General features: G+C 43.1%; 2 protein-coding genes across 3 annotated transcripts; both read left to right on the top strand.

Annotated features, from left to right (window-relative positions):
- Positions 1-618: 618 nt before the first annotated feature.
- On the top strand, positions 619-9,379 carry slc43a3b (solute carrier family 43 member 3b). Of its 2 annotated transcripts, none has more exons than XM_034230722.1 (13): positions 619-722; positions 1,120-1,395; positions 1,511-1,640; positions 4,640-4,686; positions 4,783-4,859; positions 5,456-5,548; positions 5,634-5,773; positions 6,351-6,463; positions 6,587-6,730; positions 6,908-7,015; positions 7,393-7,445; positions 8,318-8,441; positions 8,563-9,379. In XM_034230722.1, exons 2-13 carry the CDS (start codon positions 1,209-1,211, stop codon positions 8,631-8,633), a joined length of 1,287 nt encoding a protein of 428 aa, XP_034086613.1. In that variant the 5' UTR covers positions 619-722; positions 1,120-1,208; the 3' UTR covers positions 8,634-9,379. The 2 variants fall into 2 exon arrangements, with proteins under 2 accessions (XP_034086613.1, XP_034086612.1); XM_034230721.1 differs by having other exon boundaries at positions 7,259-7,445.
- A 13,703-nt stretch (positions 9,380-23,082) lies between these two features.
- Positions 23,083-27,596, top strand: rtn4rl2b (reticulon 4 receptor-like 2b). Its single transcript, XM_034230762.1, has 4 exons — positions 23,083-23,224; positions 24,581-24,807; positions 24,924-25,154; positions 25,835-27,596. Exons 1-4 carry the CDS (start codon positions 23,176-23,178, stop codon positions 26,690-26,692), a joined length of 1,365 nt encoding a protein of 454 aa, XP_034086653.1. The 5' UTR covers positions 23,083-23,175; the 3' UTR covers positions 26,693-27,596.
- The last annotated feature ends 263 nt before the right edge of the window (positions 27,597-27,859 follow it).

Here is a 27,859-nt window from a genome sequence, read left to right as displayed (position 1 = left end):
ATTGGGTTGCTGAAAGTGACGGATTTAAAAAATGATCCTTGAAACTCAGCAACCCCGTTTTAGACCCCATCATTAGTACTACATTTCCCATACTGCGATTTGTCTTTTGTGACTGCCAATAACAATATATTTTAAACTCAATGTTCAATTTTCTTATCTAGAATTTTCAACATAATGGTTAACTACTAGGGGACTGCAGCACCCTTCCTCACAGCCTGTTAAGCAGTGATCACGCCAAGGATGCTTTGCACATATTTACCCAGTAACGATGTTAGTGACGCTGCAATGCTTTTAGACTTTGCAAATAAGAAGGTAGGGGGGCAATGGATCCAATAAAGTCAATGCCACAGAGAGCAAGTTTCCACACGGCACTCCCAACATTTTTCCTGTCACATGACCTTTCTGCTAAACCAGTGTAGCCAGCGTTAATAGCATCCACATCTGGAGTGTATCTCACAGCTTCAGCGGCTGCTTCATCGCTGTTTTCCTTTGCAGGGAATGTTTATTTTCTGCAGCTACTAGCACTGCAACAAGAGGGATTTTCCCTCTTGTTGCAGCAGACAGATTGATTGAGAAAGATACAAATATGGGGGAGGGAGGAGAGGGAGGGAACTGGAATGAAAGAGGAAGGAAGAGCTGGCCTATATAAAGAAAGAGAGTGTAGCAAGAGCAGAGAGGTGTGGTTTGTAGGACCATTTGGGGAGCGCTACAGAGACTGAACTGTGAGTACTACAGACTTTTAGACTGGATAATAATGCAGCCTTACAACTGCACATTTGTTGTGTTTACTTTGATAAAAGTCCACCATTGACCATTCTAATTTCATCTTTTTGTTGTTGAAATTGGAGTGTATGACCTACCATTATCTCAACAACAGTAATTTGCTTCTGTTATCCAAAGACACATTTAATGCAGAAGTCCATCTGACCTAACTGCCTGGACCAATCAGCACATTCTGTGCCCAGATGTTTCAAGCTCATGTCTTCCTTGTGCAACCTTAAAATACTTTAGTCATGCATGTCCGGTTCTTTTGATATACAATTCCAAGGCTTGTGTCGACACGTAGTCATCTCTAAATTAATCAGAATAACATTTCTTTGTATTCCCTTTGTTTGGCAGGTGCAGTAACAGAAATCACTTGTGTGTTTGTGCATGTGTGTCCATGTGGCTGAAAGTATAGTATTTGGGAAGTGTCTGTTTGAGGAACCATGTCAGGTCTCGGGAATGGTTTGACAGTGAAGCGCTGCCTCACCTTCGCTACGGGTCTGGTGGAGTGTCTGTGTTTTGCTGGAGCTGTGTTTGGATGGGCTTCTCTTGTCTTTGTCTTGAAGACGGAGGGCTACTTCAGCTCTCTGTGCGTCAACACCACAGGAGTCAATGCAACGCAGGTCTTAGGTCAGTTCCTCACCTTCACTAATTTGAATTCACCTGGAACCATTTACATCTCTCTTCTTAATAACCACCTGTTAACCGTATATTGAATATTGTATGTTGTATGTTTTGTGTACAGATTGCAGCGGGCAGGATGAACAGTTCTCTCTTGTTTTCACCATCGCCTCCTTTATGAACAATTTCCTGACGCTGCCTAATGGTTTCCTCTTTGACCGGTTTGGTACTACAGTGACTCGACTCCTTGGAACGTGAGTTGAACAATATATTATTATCTTGAGAGTATAAAAGACAGAAATAATACAAATTGATCAGTAATCAACAAACAGAGCTGTTCATTAGTCTGATTATTGAGGAACAAGTGCAAGTTGCAGTAATGAGTCTCTCCTAGTTGGTTGTAGGTGTATTGATTGTAGGTGTGATGGTTTCATCTAACAACAGTTTGTTTAGATTTCCTTTTGGAAAATATTCAATATATTATATTTAAAAAATAACTAGCTCATAGATAGTGTGTGTTTTAAAGCTGTTCAGGCGGAAGCAAGACATGTATGTTCCAATCAAAAACATCACTTAAAGAGGCCCTCATATGCTTTTTGGGGGTTTTCTCTCTCTTGTAGTGTGAAATTAGATCACTATGTAACAAGGGATTTTATTGGCTAACGCTCCAACACATTGCACTTGATAGGCTTAGTAGCGGGACATCTCTAAACAGTTGATCACAACAAAGCCTAACCAATAACTAACCAATCAGAGCAGACTGGGCTCTGGTTTCAGACAGAGGGAGAAAAGAGATGCTGCAGTGTGAGAAAAATAAAGAGCTTTTCGAACATTAAAGCATGTAAATATGCAACAGGTTGCCACAAAGCTAAACATTAAAAGCAATAAAGTGTGTAGGCTATTGCAATGAAAGTTTTCATTTCAAAAACAAAAACAATTAAAAACATGAAATTATTTTTCTTGTTTTCACACAAGTCGTTTTGCCCTTTGTTGGTGCAACAATAAATGAAAACAAAACACATTTTAATTAAAGCCAGATGGGACCCTCTCCTCTGATCCCTCCCGCCTCTGCCTGTAGTGGCTAATACTGCAATGCAATGATGGCGATCTGCTGTAAAGTCTGCCTCTGGTATTTTGACCTCTGATGGATTCTTCACATTACATTACATTACATTACATTGCATTTAGCTGACGCTTTTATCCAAAGCGACTTACAATAAGTGCGTTCGACCAACAAAATACAAACTTGAAGAAAACAGAATCATATAAGTACATCAGGCTCCATAGAGCAAAAACATTTCAAGTGCTACTCAACTGGCTTTAGATAAGCCAGCCCTTTATTAGTATATAAGTGCTTTGTTAATAGTTCTATCGCTCGAAGTGGAGTCGAAAGAGATGAGTTTTCAGTCTGGAAGGTGTGTAAGCTATCTGCTGTCCTGATGTCAATGGGGAGCTCATTCCACCATTTAGGAGCCAGGATAGCAAACCCACGTGTTTTTGCTGATGGGAACTTGGGTCCCCTTCGCAGCGAGGGTGCAGCGAGCCGTTTGGTTGATGCAGAGCGGAGTGCACGTGCTGGGGTGTACGGTTTAACCATGTCCTGGATGTAGGAAGGGCCAGATCCATTCGCAGCATGGTACGCAAGTACCATTGTCTTGAAGTGGATTCTAGCAGTTACCGGAAGCCAGTGAAGGCAGCGGAGGAGCGGCGTGGTGTGGGAGAATTTAGGAAGGTTGAAGACCAGACGAGCCGCTGCATTCTGGATGAGCTGCAGAGGTCGGATGGCACATGCAGGTAGACCAGCCAGGAGGGAGTTGCAGTAGTCTAGGCGTGAGATGACGAGAGCCTGGACCAGAACCTGCGTCGCTTTCTGTGTCAGCTGGGGACGTATCCTCCTGATGTTGTAAAGCGTGTATCTGCAGCAGCGGGTTGTAGCAGCGATGTTTGCAGTGAAGGACAGGTTGTTATCTAGGGTCACACCCAGATTCCTTGCAGTCTGAGTCGGGGAAACAACAGAGGTGCTAATGTTGATTGTTAGGTCAAGAGTGGGACAATCTTTTCCCGGAAGGAAGAGCAGTTCAGTCTTGTCAAGGTTGAGCTTGAGGTGATGAGCAGACATCCACTGAGAGATATCAGCTAGACAAGCAGAGATGCGTGCGACGACCTGATGTATTTGCTGCTAAATTAAGTCTATGCTCATGTAAGGTCAAACCCGTACACATAGAAAAGCAAGAAGAGCAGGAAAGCAAGCATATATTAAACTATCTCCCTCAAAGTATGTTATGTAAATTAGCTGCAGTCTCCAGGCAGCAACAGACACAAGAATGAAGATGCAGTCTACATACCAGAGCCTTGGCAATGAAGTATATAATGAAAACGTTTTATGAGAAAAGGGAGGAGTTAAGCAGCAAAGGGCAACAGAACTGGAATAAGTTTAGAGAATAATAACAATAAAGGAAAAGGTCAAGACCTTTAATGACAAGAGGTTAGTGGAATTTCAGAAAGAAAGATTTCTTTTGGAGCAGATATTTAAATCTTGTGGCATGAAGTTCTCCTTACTGCTGCAGAGTTCATACACATCCTATATCATAACACCACACACACACATTCCTGCCTAGTTTGTTGCCTCAGATATATCTAAATCCACTATAACAAACGAGCACTAAGGACATCCATATGTTTCCACTAAAAGAGGGTGGAAGGAAAATAAAAAGCCAAGGAATGCAAATAGTTGGACAAGATGTGTCATGTTGAGAGCAGGGAAGATCTTCGTTTAGGATGTACCTAACATCTCTTCAGACAGCAGCAGAAAAAGAACCTGCGTTTGAAAGCTTGTTTAATGTTGTTCTCTGAAAGTGTTTTGATTTCTATTCCAGAACAATTTCCTATCTCAAATATTTATTTTTAATTTTGTTGACACAGAGGCCCTATTATGCTTTTTTGTGTCTACAAATTCCTGTAGTGTGTTATATAGGTTTTAGTGTGGTTTGCATAGGCTAAAATCACACAGTTCTCTTTAGAGGGAAAATGAACTGCCTGAAACAACTCCATTGGATTCCTTTGTTAACTTCAGTGACATCACTATGTAACACTTGTGCTTCTATTGGCTGGCGCTCCAACACAAATATGAACCTGAAAATGAGTATAACAGGGCTTGAAAACATTTACATGACCATTATATCTAGCCATGTTTCTGTTAAGACCCCATTAAGCCAACATGACTCAATAACACTGACATTTCTTCTCCCTCCAGCTGTCTTTATACCCTGGGTTCCTTGATGTTGGCTTTGTCCACTGCAGGTAAAAACATTCCTGTGTGTCACCGTATTATTCTAATAGTTAGGTGTTACATCTGTGGACACTAATATTTATTAATCTTTTTTTTTCTTCTATCAGCTTTTTCCAACCTCCTCTTTCCAGCTATTTCACTCCTGGCAGTAGGAGGCATCTTGTTTTTAATGACCAACATGCAGGTACTGAAGCACTCACACAGAATATAAACATTAAAAAGATAACTGTTGCTTTAATTCATTTTTATGTTCTTCATTTAATGTCGGAAAATTGTAAAAACTGCCCTTCACAATTCCTCAGGGCGAGTTGACGTATTAAAATAGCTTTTTTATTCAGCAAAGAGTCTGAAACCCTCTTATAATATTATGTATTTTACAATTATATATAACAGAGAACAGCAGCAACTCCTTAAGTTTGCCCTGAGAATCAATCCATATGATCAGCGAAAACAGCAGCTCTTAATCGAACTATAGGACTATGTTTTTGAGTAAAGCTGAGACTGACAAAACTGGTTGTGAGAGCTTTTTTAGGAAGCACAAAGGTTTGTTTTTCAAGTGTTTCCCACATCTAAAAAACCAGGCTCTGGTTCTCAGACTAAGCTCATGATCTTGTGGGGAAATAAATAGCAAGCTCTTCCAGGGAAACAGTGATAAAACCACATCCTCATGATCACACAGGCAATAACTAGTTTTAACATTGAATGAAAGAAAAGGGAAAAAAGCAGAGACTTAAACACGACACACCTCTGTTTTAATTAATTCAAACTTCTCTCTTAAAGGTTGGAAACCTGTTTGGCGCCCGTCGCTCGACCATCATTACTCTCTATAACGGGGCGTTCGACTCTTCATCAGCAATTTTCCTTGTCATCAAGGTGAGAAAAGGAACACTATGGTCTCATTAATGAAAATGTTTTATACCATCTCATATTGTGTCAATGATCTCGTTGTCTCTTTCAGCTGTTGCACGAGGCGGGCGTCTCTCTGCGAGCCTCCTTCCTCTTCCTGTGCGCCTGCAGCGTCCTTCACCTGCTCAGGACTTTCTTCCTGCTGCCCAGAAAACACATTCCCTACCCACTGCCGGATGAATACACATACGGGTACAGATACCAATACAAACAAACATGTGTTCTTCATAAGTGCATCAAGTGAAACCAAGAATAGAAATCCATGAATGTATCTTTTTGTTTCAAATATGTAAAAAAAAGTTTGAATATTGACTTGCTTTGGCTCTTTGCTATAACTCTACTATACAGTTAAGCAAGAAAAAGCTGTATTGGGTGTGACAGGAAATTAGGTCTGAGTAAAAAACAATTCAAACTATTTTACAGATATGTGCATATTTTTCAGAAAATCTATAAAAAACATTAAAGCATTTAACTTTCCTTTTCCAAAGAAAATGGTTAATGATGAATAAACCCAGTTTATATTTCAAGTCAAACAATAAATTGAGGTAATCACATTTCTTTCAGTAACAACATATGCTTTGAATCTTACTGGCACAGTTCATTTTCACATCATTATCCAACATTCCTAAGTAATATCCTTCATATCCTGTTTTGTGATTATTGCGGGTTATAACTTAATATTGTCATTTGCAAAGTAAATATTTATCATAAAACCTTCAAAATGGCCACAGTCTGTGTCTGACTCAATGTGACCTTTGACCTTTCTCAGGATAACCTGTGGAAAATCAAACACTCCGAGCTTAAAGCAGACAAAAGATAATGGTAACGCTCAGAAGACGAGGGGGAAAATGCTCCTGAACACAGACGACCCGGTGAATCAAGGTTTGTTCCTTTTAATGTTGCCCTAATTCATATATTGTCAAAGATACCAGAAAAACACATTCAAATAATCTATTTCACTTTGTCTTTTTTCTTTACTCTCCACTCTCTTGTGGTCTCCCTCAGAGAAGAGTTTCCGGGAGTGTTTGATGTCCAGGCTCTTTGTCCTCCACCTGCTGTGGCTGTCAGTGATGCAGCTCAGACATTACCTCTTCATCGGCACCCTCAACCCCATGCTGCAGAGACTGACAGAGGGAGAGCCTTCATTGGGTAAACACACACAAAAACCACAACATGTCTGACTGTCCTAGCAAAGATCCATTTATACAAACTTTCTTTATTAGGTCCATTAAGTTAAATGAGCACTAACTGTTATCGCAGATTTGTTGAACTGTATGTTAAAGTATTTAGTCTCTAACCATGTTGTCTGGCTTGTGTATCTCGCAGTGAGCCGGTACATCAATGCCTTTGCTATAACACAGCTGTGTGGCGTGCTGTGTGCTCCATGGAACGGCCTCATCTTTGACAGACACAAGGGCAAACCTCGTGCTGCAGGTAACACACTAATGCTTTTAACAACTATTAATGAACCAAACAGTCCTCAGTCATTGCAGACATAATCAGAGTGTCCCAAGTGTGCTCTCAGGGCGATCATTACTAGTCCCATTATTAACCGTAGTGGATAAACAGCAGTTAAAATGCACTGAATCCCAACCTCATGTTCCTTCTTTGTTAGCTATACAAATGACTGTGCAAGCAAATACAACTGTTTTCTTTTGGGCGTGTGTCTGTTTGTAGGAGAAAGTGAACAGGATGCGGACCTGCATGCCTCCATACTTTCTCTCTTCCTTACGGCGCTGCAGTGTGTGTTGTTCTCGGTTTGTGCCGCCACCCCATACCTGCCGCTTCAGTACCTCACCTTCATCCTTCAGGTGCTCAACCGCTCCTTCCTCTATGGCGGCAACGCAGCTTTCCTCAGTGTGGCGTGAGTATCAAACATACACAAATATACAAAGGTGCTCATACCTCTTTGTGGACTACATTACACTAAAGCAGTGGTTCCCAACCTGGGGGGCGCGCCCAAAGGGGGCGCGAAAGGTCGCAGGGGGGGCGCCAGGCCTCAGATGATTTGAGGCCAAATATCATATTTAGACTTGTATAGTTCTTTTTTTAATAGAAATGTTTCTTCTGCGCGTAAAGTGTCCAAACCAGACTTTTCTGGATAAGCGCATTTTTAAAACATAGTCATTGTCCATGCCGGTTTCAGTTGGATTATTTGTCACAGTTGCTCCGATCAGATCGGTCTCTTCCATTTTGTAGATTACTTTTGAATCCACATAAACACATCGGCAAAATCCGGCTTACTTTGAGCATGTGTTTTAAACAGTTTAATCCCTTTGCGAATTGTTTCCACTTGCGCCGTCCTTTAATTTCTTCATACAGCGGGAATCCAAATGACCAATAACCATCAAAGTCACTCCAATACTGCTCCTTAATTACGCTTTCATCCTCCTTTAACAAAATACTCCACATTCATCCAGTTTGTGACAGTAGTTGTAGCATTTTTGAGACTTTTAAACTTTAATTACCGCTGTTGCGCCCCCCCCCCTTGTGTGTGGGGGGGGCGCAACTTCCAACAGGAATCATTTGGGGGGGCTCTTGGGAAAAAAGGTTGGGAACCACTGCACTAAAGCATTCTTATTTCTTCTTATAATAACATTATAATCTTTACTTACTGTATGTTTATACTTAGTTGGTGAACATAAAGTGGTTGTTTTTACGAATAAATGTCCCTTTTTCTATGTCTTTTTCACTACTTACTTTTTCTTTCCATGGCATCACGATGTGTGTGTGTAGTTTCCCATCCTGCCACTTTGGGAAACTGTATGGTCTGGTAATGGCTCTGTCTGCAGTGTTTTCTGTGCTGCAATATCCATTCTTTGCCTTGGTGAATGGACCTCTGGGTGGAGATCCTTTATATGTGAGTAAACAATAAATAACTGATACTGTAAACTTTTCTCTGATCCTTCTCGTTTTATAACCATCTTAATCTATGATTGTTTCTCTCGCTCCACCTCCTCTCTCCCCCCATGTGTCTGCAGGTGAACGTCGGTCTGGCGCTGCTCAGCCTGCTCGCCTTCATCCATCCTCTCTCTGTGTTCCTGCACTGTAGAAGTCTCGCCTCCCAGCGAGCCATCAGTGCCTCCTCTTAAAGTCTGTCAAATGAGACTCTAAAATGCAATTATAACCATTCAGTTTGTTTAATGGTTAATACCGGTAATATTTGTATCTTTAAATGCTTGTAAATGCATTTCAAATTGCAGCAATATGCATTCAAAGCCATTCACCACATTCTCCTGGATACATGTGTATTATTTTCCCTGTTGCATAATTAGTTTTACTTGAATGTCAGCTGATGGTGCAGATGTGCTCTCAGGTAACTAAGCTTAAGCATCTGTTAGCACTGTCTCTTATGGTTAAATGTCCATTTGCTCTCTGCTTACCATGATCTTGATATGTTTTATGATTGATACTTTATGACATTTTGTGAATTTCAATGTGAACCGATCAAAAACCAGCAAAGCTGTGCCTCTCAGTTTTATTAACCTACTGATATCAATATTGTGCCAAGTAAAGATCTCCTTTATTTGTTGGTTGTATCAAAGATATGATGTCTAATGTTTCCAGTGTTTTTTTATATTTCAATAGAAGAATTGAGAGTAATGAAGGATTCCGTTTTTTTATGAAAAAAGGGAAATGTGTTTTTTTGTATCAGTAAGTTTATGTTTTAGGTTGACTGTGTATTTTGAGGGTCAAGACTGAATAGGTAGTAATGTTGTTGAAATGTCACTTTAAATATGTATATTATTCATTGTGATGCACCAAATTAAATGAATCTTTGTAAATAAGTATAGCAAACAGAATGATTATTTTTGTATCCTTACTCTTCCTCATATAAAACTATTATGACAAACAATATGCACGTACAAGCAACTACCTTTTTTTTTTTAAACAGAGGGTACGGAAAATGCAATTTAATAAGAGGTTTTTGTTTTTTTTTAGACCAGAACTACATCCTTCTAGTGTTGTAATACAATGCTGCATTGATTTGGAGTCACATGACAAAAGCTAGAGAAAAAAAAATCAAGACTTTTAAATAAAAAGCTGCTGAATATTCATTCAAATATTCAAATAAAATAGAAGAACTACAATCACATAAAAAGAGGTGTGTTTTATTTTTTAAGTCAATAATATCTGTTATGAACTGGGAGTAAATTAGTCACATGACATGGAAGAAACTGAAATGATCTTCAATTGAATTTTTTTGTCAAATCAATTCATGACACATTAGTAAAAGTAATAAGGTCACATGACATTGAAGCTCTTCAACAAAGAGTGCTATATTTTCATTAAAATATTCCTAAAAAATAGAACCTGGACTTAAATACGACTGACACTTAAAATGTATTTGATAAAACATATATTAATAATTGTATGTGCCAAATGTAGTTCATCCATTATAATTAGGAGCTTTTGGTGTCCAGCCTGCTACAGTTAACACGTTGCAGATACCCCCTTTCCAGGAAACATCATTTGTTTTCATTGATGAATTGATCAAATTCTTCTTTAATTTTTGTGTAATTTGTTGCTGATTTTATGCTGGACTTAAAAGTAAAAAGCTAAACACATTTCAGATAATGCCATTATTAGTGTGGGCCTCTTATCATTATCTCAATCAACAGTGTAGCAATAGCACCCATAAAGCTAAATGAGTGGTAGGAAAAGCTGAATGTAGTATCCGTGTAATTGAGGATCGGAATCACAAATGTGAGTGAGAGTTTTACATGTATTTATTTTAGATATATCCAAGTCTCATATTTGTGGCGTGTACTTTTTGTCATGAAGGTTAATATGTTTTAGTAAATGTATGTCTTTGGTTTTATTTTTTGTTTAACTCTAGCTTTATTTAAGAAAATCCTACTTAGTCTGACTTGTTGGATTCACAGCCGTCTCAGAGGACAGTCTCCCATCTCCAGTCATACGCATTCTGGGTAGGAGTTGCCATGTTGTTGCTGATAGTGGTTGAGAGGTTTCACACGGGGCAGGTTTGGGCTCTGGCAGGGTTTACACCTCATAACAGGGACACAACAACCCCCTCAACAGCTGACACAGTGAGCCCAGAAAAACTATAGGCAACTGCATGATGTTAATTAGAGAATGTGTTACAGTCAGTCACGTGTGGGGACTCGCTCCCTTATAGGGACAAATTGGAGGTCCCCATGAGGGGAATCATTAATTTTAGTGTGAAGACTTGGTTAGGTTTAGGATTAGGGTTAGGGTAAGGATAAGGGTTAGGCATGTTTTGGTTATGGTTAAGGTTAGGATAAGTCTCCAGGAAATGCATGTAAGTCAATGTAATGTCCCCTGAAGTGATGTATACATGGTATGTGTGTGTGTATGTGTGTGTGTGTGTGTGTGTGTGTGTGTGTGTGTGTGTGTGTGTGTGTGGGCAACATAATGACAGGTGCCTTCCTTGCATCTGAGTCATCGATGATCAAAACGTCAGAAAAAAAAAGTCAGAAATAGGAGTGAAGGCGGAAGGATATAAATAATAATCCAGTCTCATAATTAATGAGGTGATATGTGATGAGTTGTTTTGGCTTTTTTAATCTGAATGAAACTGTCGCAAGGCCTGAGGATGTCTTTATGACACATAGAGTGACAGGCTTTCTCAAATTGTGCCAACTTTCTCATGTCTGTATGCTTTGATTAGAGCAACAGGAGAAAAGACTGTAACTGCCTCCGTTTATCATCCGTAATGTGTTGTTTTCCATCTGCTGTGGAGAGCTGGTGAGAAAACAAATTATCTCTGACACTGAATGACTTAACAGGATACAAGATGGGGATCTCGAAATAATGTAGTGGAAAGTAACATACTAGTAACATAATCAAGGACTGCACTTTGTTCTGAACAGTGAGATATTTGCTCTATATTTGCTGTAGTTGTGTTGGTACTTTTGCTTCACTAGACTTCACAGGGAAATATCATACTTGTTTCTCTGCAACATTTAATAGACAGAAAGTGACTTTGTTTTCAAATCGTGAATTCACATACAAAATAAAAGGTTGTAGAAAATATTCTTCATATTCTTCCAAACCGTAGTTAGATTAATAACACCTGTAATAACTGCAACAGTATCCGCTATTTAAACATAAAAAATCTCTCATAATTATCCTGTAAAATAACTTTTAATAATCGGACACTAGATGACACTTTTCTTCAAGCTTATCTTTGTAGTTGTTATTGGATAAAAGGATTATAACTAAAATGTGGTTGTAATGGCATATTTGTTAGAATGTATATTGGGTACTTGCGTTAAATTAAGGTAATGCTGCAGCATTTCATGTTATTTTGAAGCAAAAGGCCTTTTTATCAAAATACATTTTGACATTTCTCATTAGAAGGTTCATATGCTAAATGTATAAAAATATGAATAACAATGAGTCTTGGTAGTTTGCATGCTGGCTCACTCTCACACTATCATGACAGTGACTCTTGAACACTACAGCATCATTGTTAATGTAATTAGAAAGAGCATTACATATTTTCCAAGGCCCATAACTTTGACACAGTTTATCAGTTCATACTGTCCTGACTGAGCACACGCACCTGCAACCTTGGCTGCTGTGCTCTCAGTGTTTTGTCTCCCTGTTCCTGCCTGTTGGCGTCAGCTGATGGAGGTGTTATGTGTTAGGTGCTATCTTGTTATGCACAATGTTGATTATTCTCTCTGAACTAGCTAAATACATGGGTCTGCGGTAGAGTTCTTCAGAATTGATTGTGGCAACTCCCGTCTTGTGAATTCTCCGGCCGAAGCTCAGAATAAACCGTCAGTGTTTGCCATCAAAGCTCCAGCTCTCCTCGTGTCTCTTTGAGTCCTGACTCCAATTGCTTCAGAAGTTTCCCCCAACAGTGATATGTTAACAAAGGTGGAACGTTTTGCCTGCAACATTCTAAGGATGTTTTTTGGACGTTGTTGAGGTAACAGATTAAAGATATTCTTTTATAAAACATTCCCTCAATGTTACATGATAAGAAAAGAAGAACATTTTCTAAGCAACATTCGGATAATGTTTTCAGGAGGTTATTATTTTTTTATAAAACGTTCCTGTGATGGCAAATATTAACACGGTCATGATCAACATCAGATTTATTTCTAGAGCGCTTTAAAAAAACAAACTTGTTGCATTTGTTTGAAAATTATGTTTTAAAAAATCTGATGTCACCATATTTTCCTTTTGAAAAAAACCAACAAGCAGTAATTCATGATAAACTGGAAGCAGATATTGCATGTTTGCGATGGCATGTGTGAGTTTGTTACAAAAATGTTGATGGAAAAAACTAGGGATTCAATAAACTGGCTAGAGTTACAAAAAAATGGTCCTTAGGTGCTTTTATTAACGTGAGTCAACTGCTTTCCAGCTGAGCCACAGCACACTCACTGATTCCGACTGAAAACGCTGGACCATATTTATTCCTGTATTTATTCATTTATTTATTCATGTTTTTGTTCCTACTTTTATTTATGCTTTTATTCATTTATACTCTATATAAGTGAGGGTCTGAGCTCTCTTAACTCCATCGTGTCACCGGGCCCGGGTACAGGAGGGGTAATATCGTTCTTATTATACAGCCATGGGTAAATCAGCGTTGTGGTTCAACCAGGGTTCAACCGATCTGAATCGCTTTCTGAAGCAGTCACGTGGTATCGACAGGCAGCGAGGCTTCGTTTGTCATCGATGACGTGACTGGACCAAAACGATACAAGCCTCGATACATGCTTCACAAAAAGCTTCGGGGATTACTCGTCACACGCTCCGAAGCCTCGGCGCAATACGTAACATCACTAGTTATTAATGTGTTTCCCTCAGTGTGCCTTTTACCATGCCCCTATGCCAATTGTGATGAAGGCTTCTTCTTCACAGAGTTCCCAGCTAGACATTTTTGGTTCTAAAAACATTCTGAGAATGTTACCATTCATTGTTCTAGCTAGAAATGTTTTCAGCGGGACGTTTTATTTTGGTTCCCAGAATGTTCTTCTGAAAGGTAGGATAACGTTCTTTAAAAACATTCTTGAAATGTTTGGTGATAACCTTCTAGAAATGTATGAGCGCATTGAGACAATGAATAGGACATATAAAAACAAATGTGCATGCCAATATTCACTCACATGCACTTATAATCACACTAAGGTATGTAGGCCCACAGTATTCATAATATCATATGTGTAAAATATCAGAAAATAATCACACTTTTTTTCTGACTATAAAGGTTGTGTCTCGTAGGTTCTAACTGTTAGATAAGCTATCTGGCCGTGTGTGGGTTGTGAGGGCTGCGTATAAACAGTGTCCGCTGTTTATGCATAGTGGATACAAATCGTTATTGCACCCTTTAGATTTGAGACTGACAGACATAGAGAAGGCTTCTCAATTCTCTCCGTCCACACAGCGGCGTGCGTTGACGCTTGCCGGCGGGCGTGTCTGACACTCGACCAACAACCAATCACATGAATCTCAAGGTTGAAAATGAAACAAACTTGGACAAAACAGAACTCTCACCCCGTGAACAACATCCAACTACAACAAGGAACTAACAAAGACTAACAGAAAACACAGAACCTAAATGCACACATGACTAATCAAACAAACAAGAGACAGGTGAGGAGGGAGGAGAAAGCACAGGGGCACCAGGTGAACACAATCGGGTAATCAGGGAGGGACAACAGACAGAAACCAACAGGCAAAACAGGAGGTGAACACTTTTCAAAATAAAACAGGAAACCAAAGACAGAAAAAGACAAGACAAAACACAACACAGACAGATCGTGACAGTACCCTCCCTCAAGGGACGAATCCCAGACGTCCCAAAAAAAAAAGTCCAGCAGGGTGGGTGGAGGGGGACCGGAGGAGGGACACAAAACTAGGGCCAACAGGGTGGGTGGAGGGGGTCTGGAGGACGGGTTTGGAATGACAGCCCAGGGGCACAGCGGAGGACCCGGAAGGGGTCTTGGGCGGACGGCCCGGGGGCAAGGCAGAGTTCAAAAAGGGGGACTCGGGCGGACGGCCCGGGGGCAAGGCAGAGTTCAAGGATGGAGACTCGGGCGGACGGCCCGAGGGCAAGGCAGAGTTCAAAAAGGGGGACTCGGGCGGACGGCCCAGGGGTAAGGCAGAGTCCAAGGTGGGGGACTCGGGCGGACGGCCCGGGGGCAAGGCAGAATCCAAGGAAGAGTCAGTGGGCCGGGCCCGAGGGCGAAGACCGCGGCTCTCAGGGGGCCGGGCTCGAGGGCGAAGACCGCGGCACTCAGGGGGCCGGGCTCGAGGGCGAAGACCAGACAGCTCCGGAGGCCGGGCAGGACCCGGTGTCGGCAGAACAGGAACCGGAGCCGGTGGAACAGGCTTCGGCAGGAACCCCCACGGAAGAGGACCAGGAGTTGGCAGGACCCCCGGCGAGACAGGTGACCTCCAACGGAACAAGACATGGAATTGGCAGGACCCCCGGCAGAAGAGTCGTCGGCGGGACCCCCAACGGGACAGGACACAGGGTTGGCAGGATCCCCGGCAGGAGAGTAGTCGGCGGGACCTCCAACGGCACAGGACATAGGGTTGGCAGGACCCCCGGCAGGAGAGTAGTCGGCGGGACCCCCAACGGGACAGGACATAGAGTTGGCAGGACCCCCAGCGGAACCTCCAACGGCACAGGACATAGGGTTGGCAAGACCCCCGGCAGAAGAGTCGTCGGCGGGACCCCCAACGGGACAGGACACAGGGTTGGCAGGACCCCCGGCAGGAGAGTAGTCGATGGGACCCCCAATGGGACAGGACATGGAGCTGGCAGGAACCCCAGCGGAACCTCCAACGGCACAGAACATAGGGTTGGCAGGACCCCAGGCAGAAGAGTTGGCGGCGGGACCCGCAACGGGACAGGACACAGGGTTGGCAGGATCCCCGGCAGGAGAGTAGTCGTCGGGGCCTCCAACTGCACAGGACATAGGGTTGGCAGTACCCCCGGCAGGAGAGTAGTCGGCGGGACCCCCGATGGGACAGGACATAGAGTTGGCAGGACCCCCAGCGGAACCTCCAACGGCACAGGACATAGGGTTGGCAGGAACTCCAGCGGAACCTCCAACGGCACGGACATAGGATTGGCAGGACCCCCGGCAGAGGAGTAGTCGGCGGGGCCTCCAACGGCACAGGACATAGGGTTGGCAAGACCCCCGGCAGAGGATTAGTCGGCGGGGGCCTCCAACGAGACAGGACATGGAGTTGGCAGGACCCCCAGCGGAACCTCCAACGGACCAGGACATTGGGTAGGGACTTGAGACGTGACTCGAGAGGGGACTTGAGAGCAGACTCGAGAGGAGACTCGAGAGGGGAAACGAGGAGGGACTAGAGGAGGGACTAGAGGAGGGACTAGAGGAGGGACTAGACAAGGGACTCGAGAGGGGGGACTCGAGAGGGAACTGGAGAGGGAACTGGAGAAGGAACTGGAGAGGGAACTGGAGAGGGAACTGGAGAGGGGACTAGATAATTGACTAGAGGAGGGACTTGAGAAGGGAATTGAGTAGAAGGGAATTGAGTAGGGACTAGAGAAGGGACTAGAGAAGGGACTAGAGAGTAGTGATGGGAATTCCGATTCCCTTCGGGGACACAAATCTTTTGATTCAGTTCACTTGAAAGATTCGTTCACTGATTCGTTCACCAGTTCGCGAACGACTTCTGGTGATTTGCACGTTCGTGAACGATTCGTCTTTGGACTTAATTCGTTCAGTGAGTCTTCACTACTGCCGAAGTCCGTACAAGAAGTTTGCTGGCGTAACATTTATGATATTAAAACACATTTTACACCTCACCTTGTTGCCCCATGAATTATGCTCTGGGAATAGGCTACATATTATTTAAGAAATATAATTGGCCATTGTTAAATCTCTCATAAATTTGTGCCTGACTATACGATGTATTACAGCAGGCTAGCACGTTATACTTTCAAACCCATGCACGTACTATGTGGCCTAACTTAAATCCCAAAGCATTAAACTCCATTTGGCCGAGTTCAAAGTGAATAAAAAAAGATATCCTCTACATCGGTGACGATTTATTCATATTCTATAGTATGTACCCATCTATGTTTACCTTTAGCTAGCGGCTAAGCTAGTGGGACGCTACGGAGCCCAGCTATCCGCCCTCTGAAGCTTTTAGGGCCGACAGGGAGAGGAGAATGTCCCGCTAACACTGTGTGTGTGTTTCACATTAGCGGGACGCTATGGAGCTCAGGTATCCGCCATCTGAAGCTTTTAGGGCCGACAGGGGGAGGAGAATACAACGCTGTGTGTATTTATCGCTAAGCTAGCGGCTAAGCTAGCTGGATGCTACGGAGCCCAGCTATCTGCCCTCTGAATCTTTTAGGGCCGACAGGGAGAGGAGAATGAGATGGGGTCGTTACTAAAAAAAAGTAATATATTACATATTACATATTACTTTTAAAAAAAGTAATATATTACACTACTTCGTTACTCTCTACATAAAGTAACTCGTTACTTTACTCGTTACTTTACTCGTTACTTTACTCGCAGGGCCGGCCCACCCCTCCCTACAGGCAGATCACGCAGACTGCGGCGCACCTACAGTGTAAGCGCGCCACAGTTTTGCCTCTGCGAGACTCCACTTGCACCCCCAATTACTATTGCATTAAGGAAGACATAACACAAGTATTTCTTTTTATATGCTCTAAAATAGGCTACCAGCCTACCACAACAAGCTAACAGTCTGTGAAACGTAAAGACACTAATTAATGAAACCAGTTCAAGACGCATTATTCTTATCATTCTTTATGAGCGCAGTAACGGTAAGGTATCTAATTACTTATTTATTTAGTATTCCATAACTTAGTAACAGAGATGGTCAAACTAAAGTGATAGAGATACGGCAGAATTCCTACAATGAAGCGGGACATTGAACTGTTCACCCGTGAGAGGGCGATCAACAAAAGAGAGCGAGCGGCCCCGTTGAGGGAGTTTACAGATGAAAAGACTCAGCCATGTTTATGCAGCACTGCACGTGGAGATGTGGTCTCGCAAATCGCGCAGATTACATAAGCCTACATGTATATAAACCGATATAAACCTGCGGCGGAAACCCCTCTTGTCTGTCAGTGAGTGTGATTATTTTATCAAAGTAACGAAGTAACGCGTGTCGGGGCAATGTTAGTAACTGTAGTGTGATTACTGAATTATAAAAGTAACGCGTTACACTACTCCGTTACCGACAGAAGTAATATTATTACAGTAACGCGTTACTTTGTAACGCGTTACACCCAACTCTGAGGTGACTAGAGGAGGGACTTGAGAAGGGACTAGAGAAGTGACTCGAGAGGAGACTTGAGAGGGAACTCGAGAGGTAACTCGAGAGGTGACTTGAAAGGAGGCTTGAGAGGGGACTCGAGAGGTGACTTGAGAGTGGACTCGAGAGGTTACTTGAGAGTGGACTCGAGAGGGAACTCGAGAGGTGACTTGAAAGGAGGCTTGAGAGGGGACTCGAGGGGGGACTTGAGAGGGGACTCGAGGGGGGGCTTGAGAGGGGACTCGAGAGGGAGCTGGAGATGTGGCTTGAGAGGGGACTTGAGAAGGAACTTGAGAGGAGACTTGAGACGGTCGGTTCGCTAACAGAACACGGGGGGCTGGAGTCGGCCTGAATACCGACAGGGCACGGGGAGCTGGCGTCGGCCGGTACGCCGACAGGACACGGGGAGCTGGCGTCGGCCGGAGACGAGGGGCTGGAGTCTAAACCATGGCTGCTGAGGCCAGGACTGAGGCTGGAACCATGGCTGCTGGGGCCAGAACTGGGGCTGGAACCATGGCTGCTGGGGCCAGAACTGGGGCCGAAACCATGGCTGCTGGGGCCTGTACTGGGGCTGGGACCATGGCTGCTGGGGCCAGAACTGGGGCTGAAACCATGGCTGCTGGGGCCTGTACTGGGGCCGGAACCATGGCTGCTGGGGCCTGTACTGGAGCCGGAACCATGGCTGCTGGGGCCTGTACTGGAGCCGGAACCATGGCTGCTGGGGCCAGAACTGGGACTGGAACCATGGCTGCTGGGGTCGAAGCAAGGGTTGACTCCAGACGGAACACACCGATGCGTGTGGTGTCATAATGGGAATTGGGAGGCAGGGAGCCAGCATGGCTGGGGCTAGCAGGCAGGGGATAACACACCGAGAGGAAATCCAAAATCCAGCCAGGTAAGAATTTCACTAAACCTGGCTTCTCCGTAGCCATCTGGCGCGCCTCTGCCTCTCGCTGCCTCTCGCTGCTGAACCCCGGACGCTCCCCTCCATCGATCAGAGCAGTTAGCCAAAAATTCCTGCTCAAAAGGATCTGCTGGGCCCATATTTGGTTAGTTCCTTCTGTCAAGGATTGAGAGAGACAAGCAGGACCCAAATGCAGATTAACAGAAAATACCTTTATTTCAAGGTTGAAAATGAAACAAACTTGGACAAAACAGAACTCTCTCCCCGTGAACAACGTCCAACTACAACAAGGAACTAACAAAGACACAGAACCTAAATGCACACATGACTAATCAAACAAACAAGAGACAGGTGAGGAGGGAGGAGAAAGCACAGGGGCACCAGGTGAACACAATTGGGTAATCAGGGAGGGAAAACAGACAGAAACCAACAGGCAAAACAGGAGGTGAACACTTTTCAAAATAAAACAGGAAACCAAAGACAGAAAAAGACAAGACAAAACACAACACAGACAGATCGTGACAGTATTAAAAGTAAGCATAGGACACCAAACCGACTGAGACCTGTCTGTCCGCCGCATCTACGCACTTTTATTATGTGAAGCACTAAATGGTTTTAGAAAAATATCGACTCTTTGTCTGTAGATATCTACTAAACCAAAGCATACAAATAAAGAGAGTAATGTAGGCCTGTTATACTGAGTGATATATATTATACACACTGCTCTGCTTTCTGCACGGACCTCACAGCTGTTCTCACTGGAAATGTTTTTAGAAAACGTTATCCTACCTTTCAGAAGAACATTCTGGGAACCAAAATAAAACTTCCCGCTGAAAACATTCCTAGAACAGTGAATGGTAACATTCTCAAAACATTTCTAGCTGGGTAGTGTATCTTTATACACTATGATGTCCAACTTTGCCAGATGGAATTTAAATAGGATTGCATGTATGTGATTTAAACAGTCTTTGGATGGAAAGGCAATGGCTCCTTTTTTTTACTGAAGAAGAATCCTGAATTATTGGCTTGCACAAAATAAAGCATGACATTCTGACACCCACATCACAATTAACTAGTTGTGAGCCCTTTAAGAACCTCACCAGGCATATATTTAAATTGATTACAATGATGAACTTTACAAAGAGAAGATTCTCTTCTGACACTGCAGCTAAATATCAAATGATTCATTGTCTCATTAACAAAGTCTGGTCAGACCTTTACTGTCCCAAATGACACCCACATTTTTGACTGATTCATGCACTTCTACTACACATATCTGCCTCACGCTGCATATATTAGCTTGGATTTGAAGAATGTGAAAAAGGTACAGGCATTTAATGGATGTTGAGATTTAACATCTCTACGATTGTTTTACCATGTAGTCAAATTTCAGGTACAATCAAAGTGTTCAGTATAACTTGATAATATCTCAGTTGGGGGTAAAATAACAAAATCTCCAGCGGGGTTTTTCACCCCTTGGGCGCAGCACTTTTAGGCAGCAATTTGATGTAAAGATATTGACGTTTTTTCTTTTACTATGGAGTATGATTTTCATCTTCTGTGAAACTGCCAGATGGAGTGCAAAACAAATTTCCCCTAATGGACAATACAGTATTTGTATTGTATGTAGAATATAAAGCAACCTTATTGTAAGACTAATGCATTTCTGCTTGTGGCCTGGTCAATGACATCCAAAGACTGCCACAAGCCTTGCAACAAACAAATGCGCTATATACCAAGAATGTTGCCGGGAATTTTAAATCGTTGAACTTCTTTCCATCTCTGTGCACATTGGTAGTAGGTAAAGTTGTGCCAGAAACCCCCACTGTGCTTCTAAGGATTTCTAATATGGACCATGATGTAAGTGTTGTTTTACAATGTGAGGGCCTGTAGTTCCCTCTCTGCTTAAATACAGTTTATGTTACTGTATATGCCAATAGGTCCCCGGTTTCCCACAACACTTACAATGTGAGCGGAGCCCCCTATATTCTCAAAGTGTGGGATGACCCCTTTGGTACAAACATGGATTAAGCACACAATTCTGCCTAATTACATGCTCTGACTTGGCTTGGAAAGGCCTCAGGAGGATGATGACTTTTCGCTTCCCAAGGCCGTGAACTAATTGGCCCTCTCTCCCAGGGGCCTCCCGGTGCCATACTGGGTCAAACTTTCAGGGTCTGCAGCGACGTCGGCAACCCAACCGACCACCTTGAAATACTAACCCATCTCGTATTGTATTGAGCTTTTAAATTACATTTTCATGTTCCCCAGGGCCGCAGGACCATGATCCATAGAGTGTGTGTGTGTGTGTGTGTGTGTGTGTGTGTGTGTGTGTGTGTGTGTGTGTGTGGGCCAAGTAAAGTGTGAATACATTGCACCCACCCACATCGTGCAACCTTCAGTGTCCCACAGACTCCCGAAGAGGCTACTAAAGTCTGACTGGTGAGCTGTCTGCCTCCACTAATCAGTACTCTCCCGCCAAGAAACAGTGTGACTCCAGACGCGCAACTTATGCCCTGCACTGCTCACAGCTTGAGTTGCAGATGACCTTTCGTGAAGCAGGTTTTGGTGAGTGTGTGTTCTCTTGGGAACAGATGATGTGCATCATGGTGGACTGGTCTGACCCATATCATAAAGGGAGGACTGTATTGTGAGTAAACCTAGCCCACCCCTGACCTGGTTTAATTAAGAGCAAGTTAAAGGGGACCTATCATGCAAAATGCACTTTTTGATGTCTTTTATACATACATTTGTGTCCCCGGTGTGTCAGGGAACTCACGCAGTGTCAGAAAAATAAAACCCTCTCTTTTCCTCTACTCAAATCTCTAAAAACGGGGATACAACGGAGCTGATCCAGATTTGCGGCCGATATGACGTAATAGCGGGGGCGGACCCACAGCACTATCAGGAACGTTGCTATCAGAAACAATGCCCGACTGTTTTGGACGTAATATGGTCGGTGTTTACATTAGCATCGCTAACACTCAGAGCTAACCTGTACTGGAGAGCATGTGTGGGAAGAAGCAGGATATAAAACACCTTCTGGTATAACCGGCAAGAGAGCAAGCCTTTGAGCTCCATACTGTTTCAGAAATAATCCTTGATCTAATAATCCTTGATCTAATAATCCTTGCGTTTCATCACCGCAGCATTTTAGACAGTATCTGCCCCTCTTATTTTATTTAGTTTCAGTTTTTTGTTTTGAAAAGAAGCTTTTTTTTTATTTTAGCCTTTATTTATACAGGTGAAAATATCATTGAGACACAGGGTCTCATTCTCAAGAGAGCACTTTATACCCAGAATCAGCACTGTTGTAACAGGAAGTGAAATAGAGGAATTCATGGCTAGAATGGGTGATCTGTTTTGTTGTTGTTGACCAAAACACTTCATAGACATGTTTTTTATATTTTTTATATATCTGAGACCTATGCTATTGCCTAAAAATAGCATGATATGTGACCTTTAATGCATGCCACTTTAACCTATTACAACAGCTATTTACATTGTGTGTGTTATGGTGCTTTAACAATTCCTTGGAGAGAAGTGTCAGTGTGTGTTGTCCCACTGAAATTATAATTTGTGTGTCACCTCTCCTCCTCACACATTGTGATCAGCCCATATGCTGCGTTGGATAATTTCGCTCTGCCGCTGGGCTTTGCTTACATGTTCATCTGTTGTGCTGAAATGTAGGAGGCTCTCGGCTTCTTTCCAAAATGTGCCTACACTGAATGAGACAGATGATTCTTTGGTTTAATGCCAAATAAGTTCACCTTCTGTCCTCCTCCAACCCCCTTGTGAGCCACGGTGGATCCACACAAAGACTAGCCTTTAGCTATGCAGTAAATATTCATACTTTATCTCAGAGATATTTTTGTTTTTTTGTCACAAAAACTGCACCCCACCTCTTTATAGTCAGTTGGCTTCCTCCATATTGGCAATGTCCTTAAAGATGAAGACAGGAGTTACCTAATCAAACTGATGAAATTAATTTGCATGTCTTTAAAAATTGCAAGATTAAGCATTGTTTACTTACATTTATAAAGAAATGGTTGTTCTCATCTTATAGAGTGTTTAATTATTGTACTGATATAATAACCCTTGGTACTAGTGAGTGATGGTTTACTGTTTTAGGTAAGCCTCATGAAGACAGAAAGAAAGCCCGCCCCATCACTGCCTTTCTTGTCTCTTCCTCCGGTGACTCTCGTCCCTCCTCCCGGCTGACGTCGAGAAGATCCTCCGCTGCCCACGACTGTGGGCGAAGCCCCGGCCGCGGGTATAAACAGCCTCCCGGTACTCCAGCACGTCACTGCCTTCAACTGCAGCAACTCCTCGCCAGTTCTGAACCTCAGCAGAGATAGCAGTAGCAGGCACTTCCACGCCTCGCAGGCTAACTCGCTTTCGGCTTTGGTTCGAGATGGAGACTCTCTGCACCGTGAGGCGCTCCAGAGCGCACAACTTTAATGGTGAGTTACTCTCAGGTGCACCTGCTGTGTAAAAGGACTGAGAGACTTTGACTTTGCGAACGTATTTCCGTGATTTAATTGACATAGGCAGCTTAACAAACTTGTGTGCACGTTTTACGATTTAAGAAGTGATTCAAGTAACAATCAATATTTCAGTAGGCTGTCACAGAAATATGTCAATGTCATTGTAAGCTGCATTTAAATACTTGCTTTTGCACGGTGATTCTCCATGTATTTTAAATGTTCTACCAAGATTTACAATGTGTTCAAGACTTATTTTAAGTTTAAATCATTATTGTTAAACGTGGGTGAATTTCATTTGCATGTAGCATGATGGGAAAGGACTAAATACTAAGAGGATAAAAGATTTCACAGTAAAATCTAAATTATAAAGTCTAATTTAACCGTGAATTGATGTGATATCATGATCTATACAAAAAACTATTTAAAACAAGTAATTCAAGTAATTATTTTGGTTTGAACTACCCTTTACAGCTTGCCAAAACAGCCTAATCTAATCCCCTAATGAGCTAGCTCACCTTTACTCGAAATGCATTTTATTATGACATAATGTATGTTCATATTACTTTGTTCTTCATCTCATGTTGCCTTAAGACACATGAAACCTTCTCGAACAGTATTCAGTGCAGCTAATAGTAGAGCGTGTAAAGAGGTCAGGAGGTGAGCTCCTGGAAAATCTTGCGTACAACAGATGAATGGGAACTTCATCATTATTTAATGCATGCACTTTTCCCGCAGCGCACCCTTTGTGTACCGTTATCCGAGCTGTGCCAAGATGCTGCTGTAATATTGATAAGAACCGAAACTGATCCGGGTCTGGTTGCAGGTTTTACGCGCACCCTCTGCGTGGCAAACGGAAACATCCTAAATTGCCTGAGAACTAGGAAACCAGGTTAATGTAATGCAGTGATGCTCTTGGAGTTCACGTTTCTTGTCTTTTAAAGATCTTTATAGTAGATTTATGTTGATTTACTCATCTAGCCAAAAATCAAGATTTGTGTAACTGTGTCACAAAAGCCCTAGAGACCTTTGTAAAGTGATCTGGAGTTATGGGTCAATGATTTCTGTAATTTTATCTTGTGAATTATATATGAATCCCAAAGTTCTGGAAACCTTCAACAAGTAAGGGGTGAGAGCACAGCAGTGTTCAAAAGAATCACTGACGACAGCAACAGGTTTGACAGACAGACAGTAAAGGAAGGCTGGAATCAATCTGTCTTTCTTTTGTGTGCATCTCGGGGACTAACCACTCAACAATGATCCTTAGCTTATACCCTGAGCTTCAATCGTTTTTCTTTTTCTCCTCGAGAATTAACCTCCTCCATCTTCCTGCAGGTGGACTCACTCTGTGGCTGATTCTGTGGCTGGTGGTGGTGAAGCCGGGCGGGGTGTCGGCATGCCCTCGACTGTGTGTGTGTTACCCTACGCCCATGACGGTCAGCTGCCAGTCTCAGAACCTCACCATAGTGCCGGCCGGTGTGCCATATGACTCACAACGTGTTTTCCTGCAGAACAACCGCATCACAGAGCTGCGTGCAGACTCTTTCGGCTTTGAGACACAGGTAAAGATGGTGCAGTGTGTGTGTTTTTGCAGCTGTTAAATGTACTGGCAATATTTGTAGACGTTTTTATGTCTTTCGTCTTTCTCACCATGTTATTTGTTTTTCACTCTGTGCAGGTGCTTTGGCTTTATGGCAACAACATCACATGGATTGAAGCCGGGGCCTTCAGTAACCTCAGGGTGCTGGAGGAGCTGGATCTGGGCGATAATCCGCTACAGCGTCTGGAAGGTGGAGCCTTCAGGGGCTTGGAGAAGCTGCAGAGCCTGCACATGCATCGCTGCAAGCTGGCCACTCTCCCCCATGACCTCTTCCACAAGCTGTACAGCCTGCAGTTCCTCTACCTGCAGGTAAACCAGCATGCACACTCACACGCGTATAAACACACACATGCAAAGATGCATATTTAATAGCTATGCATGAGTATAGACACATGATTGTACATAAACCTGTTGTATAAAACACACTTTACTTGCAGAATTGATTTATGGACAAATGTATTAGTTGCCAACATGCAGGCTGAACACCCACACACACAGAGATATTTGTACTGTTTCAACAGTGGAAAATTAAATAAAACATTTCTGTTACCATTTTACTATTTATTAAGCACAACAGAATACTTTCAGATTATTTGTAGGGAATTAATGACAGAGAATGATAGCAAAGGTAGGGGCTGCCAAATACTCAATACACATACAAACAAACAGTATACATCTACATTACCCAAAAGGTATTGTATGCCCACACATTTCCTCTTACCAGCAGTTCTAGCTCCAAGTCAAATAAAACAAAACAATCCAACATAAATCAGAAACAGGGCTAAATAAAAGAAGACCAAGACAAAATCAACTCTTCAAAGAACAGTTAAATAACTGAAAATTAGTAAACCCACTCACAATGCAGCATTTCAGCCACACACCAGCTACAATACAGAGGGAAAACATCCCTTAATTTGCCTCAGAAGAACTTTTTTTCCCATGTGCATTTCCCCAGCACTGAATCTTGTTGTATTTTGACTTTGCTCCAGGAGAATCAGCTCCACTTTCTGCAGGATGACCTGTTCTCAGATCTGGTCAACCTATCCCATCTGTTCCTGCATGGAAACCGCATCCGTGCTCTCTCTGAGAACGTCTTCAGAGGCCTAGTCAACCTAGACCGCCTTCTTCTCCACGACAACCGCGTCAGGCAAGTCAACCGCCGGGCTTTCCGTGACCTGGGCCGCCTGACCATCCTTTACCTGTTCAACAACTCCCTGGCCGAGCTGCCAGGCCAGGCCATGAGAGACACCCAGGGCATCCAGTTCCTCCGCCTCAACGGTAACCCCTGGTCCTGCGGCTGTGAGGCTCGCCCCCTCTGGGAGTGGTTCCGCAAGGCCCGCATCTCCTCCTCTGAGCTCATGTGCACCTCCCCATCCCAACGTCGTGGCCAGGACCTCAGATTCCTCCGGGAGATGGACTTCGCCCTCTGCCCAGTTCCTGACCCCGGCTCAATGGCAGGAAGCACCACTACCACCTTCAGCACCAAGACCCGCTGGTGGTTCTCCAAGAACAAGCCCGCATCTACATCCAAGGCCTCGTTCCAAAAGAGCAAAGAAGGGGGGAAGGCTGGAAAGCCTCAGTACCTTCCCAAGAACCCCACAGAAACCCTCTCCACTAAGTATGAACTTTCAGACGATGAGGTGGCTCTCCCCAAGCTGGACCAAGAAGAATACTGGGCCAACTATGGCAATGAAGACGCCTCCATCGACTGCTTCGAGCTGGAGTGCCCCCCAGGCTTTGATGACCCAGCCTTCCCCTCGTCCTCCTCCTTTCCCAACATCCCATCCCTCCTCCACCTTCTCTCCCTCTCCATTGTAACATTCTCTCTACATTTTGTTTTTGGCTGAAATCTTCCCTTCACCATTCCTTTTTCCTTTCCGATTTCTCCCCTTGCTCTTTCCACCTATGACAAAAACCTGGATCCTGATTCCTTTCAGTAACCTCCTTCACTCGCAGGAGGCGCTACACTGACGCAGGGGACAGGCGAGACAGCACGGAGCAGCTCCGAAGAGCAAAGGTCTGTCGAGTTGATGTAGAGCAGGACAGGATTTCACTTTTGAAGTAGCTGCTGCTTATTAGTACTGGTTTGAAAAGCAGGGATCAGATCATAGAAACTGACTCTGACACTGACGGTACAAAGGCAGAAACCTACAACAACATAATGAAATTATAGAGACAGAACATGTAGACAGCTGGTGGAGTCATCAGATGTTTTTTGATATCACAGCTGTTAGCAACGCAGGCGTTGTGACTCCTCAACAGCTATTTTCTATATCCGCAAGTGCTCACATCTCACTCACTGCTAACATTGTCCCTCACTATTTCATGCATTGTATCATGAATACAACTGGTAATATATTATGCCAGAAGTAGGTATGTGGATTCATACAGGGAATGACAATCAAAAGAATCAATTAAATGGCGAATGAAAGCAAATCGATACTAAGTGAGCTTAAGTTATTATTCTTAAGGCAGAACAAGATGACAGGATCGTAAGAACTGCATCCAAGAGCAGCTCTCCTCTCTCCTTCAGATTCAAAACCTTTTTTGATCCCAGAGAGGCCGGCAAACTACCACTGCCCACACTTGTAAATACCACTCATAACTGTAAATACATGCATCAAAAACGGCTCTGTATTTTATACTAGCTGTGTTTTTACTTTTCATTGAGCATCATTCTGTGAATGGCAGCTTGTGGCAATAGAAGAGAAACTTTGATTGAATGTAAATGAAATAAATGAACTGTTGGAATGACTTTTTTGGCCCCCATGTTTTTCAGTCTTGTCTTCTTTTCTCACAGACAACCTAATCATGTTGTTTTGCAGATGTGGGTTTTTGGTGCGTGATCTAGTTTTTGTTGACTGAGAAGAACAGTTTGACTCTCTTCTCCCTTCTTAAAATGAGTGCCTGTGTGTATGTACAAAAATATGGCCTTTTTCTGTCTGTCTAGTTGTCCAACATGACACAGAGAACGGTAAAAACAACCCCAGGGCTAATCACTACACAACCCTTTG

The sequence above is a fragment of the Gymnodraco acuticeps genome, unplaced genomic scaffold (genome assembly GCF_902827175.1).
Source record: "Gymnodraco acuticeps unplaced genomic scaffold, fGymAcu1.1, whole genome shotgun sequence".
Classification (NCBI taxonomy): domain Eukaryota; kingdom Metazoa; phylum Chordata; class Actinopteri; order Perciformes; family Bathydraconidae; genus Gymnodraco; species Gymnodraco acuticeps.
The sequence above is the reverse complement of the archived record's forward strand: the minus strand, read 5'-3'. Positions and strand labels throughout refer to the sequence as shown.

What these genes read in the sequence shown, in the direction of transcription:
- slc43a3b (XM_034230721.1), top strand. Translation starts at nt 1,209, where the DNA reads ATGTCAGGTCTCGGGAATGGTTTGACAGTGAAGCGCTGCCTCACCTTC. An exon ending in CAATGCAACGCAGGTCTTAG is followed by an intron (nt 1,396 to 1,510) that starts GTCAGTTCCTCA and finishes TTTTGTGTACAG; the next exon opens with ATTGCAGCGGGCAGGATGAA. An exon ending in GCAGCTTTCCTCAGTGTGGC is followed by an intron (nt 7,446 to 8,317) that starts GTGAGTATCAAA and finishes GTGTGTGTGTAG; the next exon opens with TTTCCCATCCTGCCACTTTG.
- rtn4rl2b (XM_034230762.1), top strand. Translation starts at nt 23,176, where the DNA reads ATGGAGACTCTCTGCACCGTGAGGCGCTCCAGAGCGCACAACTTTAAT. An exon ending in CAGAGCGCACAACTTTAATG is followed by an intron (nt 23,225 to 24,580) that starts GTGAGTTACTCT and finishes ATCTTCCTGCAG; the next exon opens with GTGGACTCACTCTGTGGCTG. An exon ending in TGCAGTTCCTCTACCTGCAG is followed by an intron (nt 25,155 to 25,834) that starts GTAAACCAGCAT and finishes ACTTTGCTCCAG; the next exon opens with GAGAATCAGCTCCACTTTCT.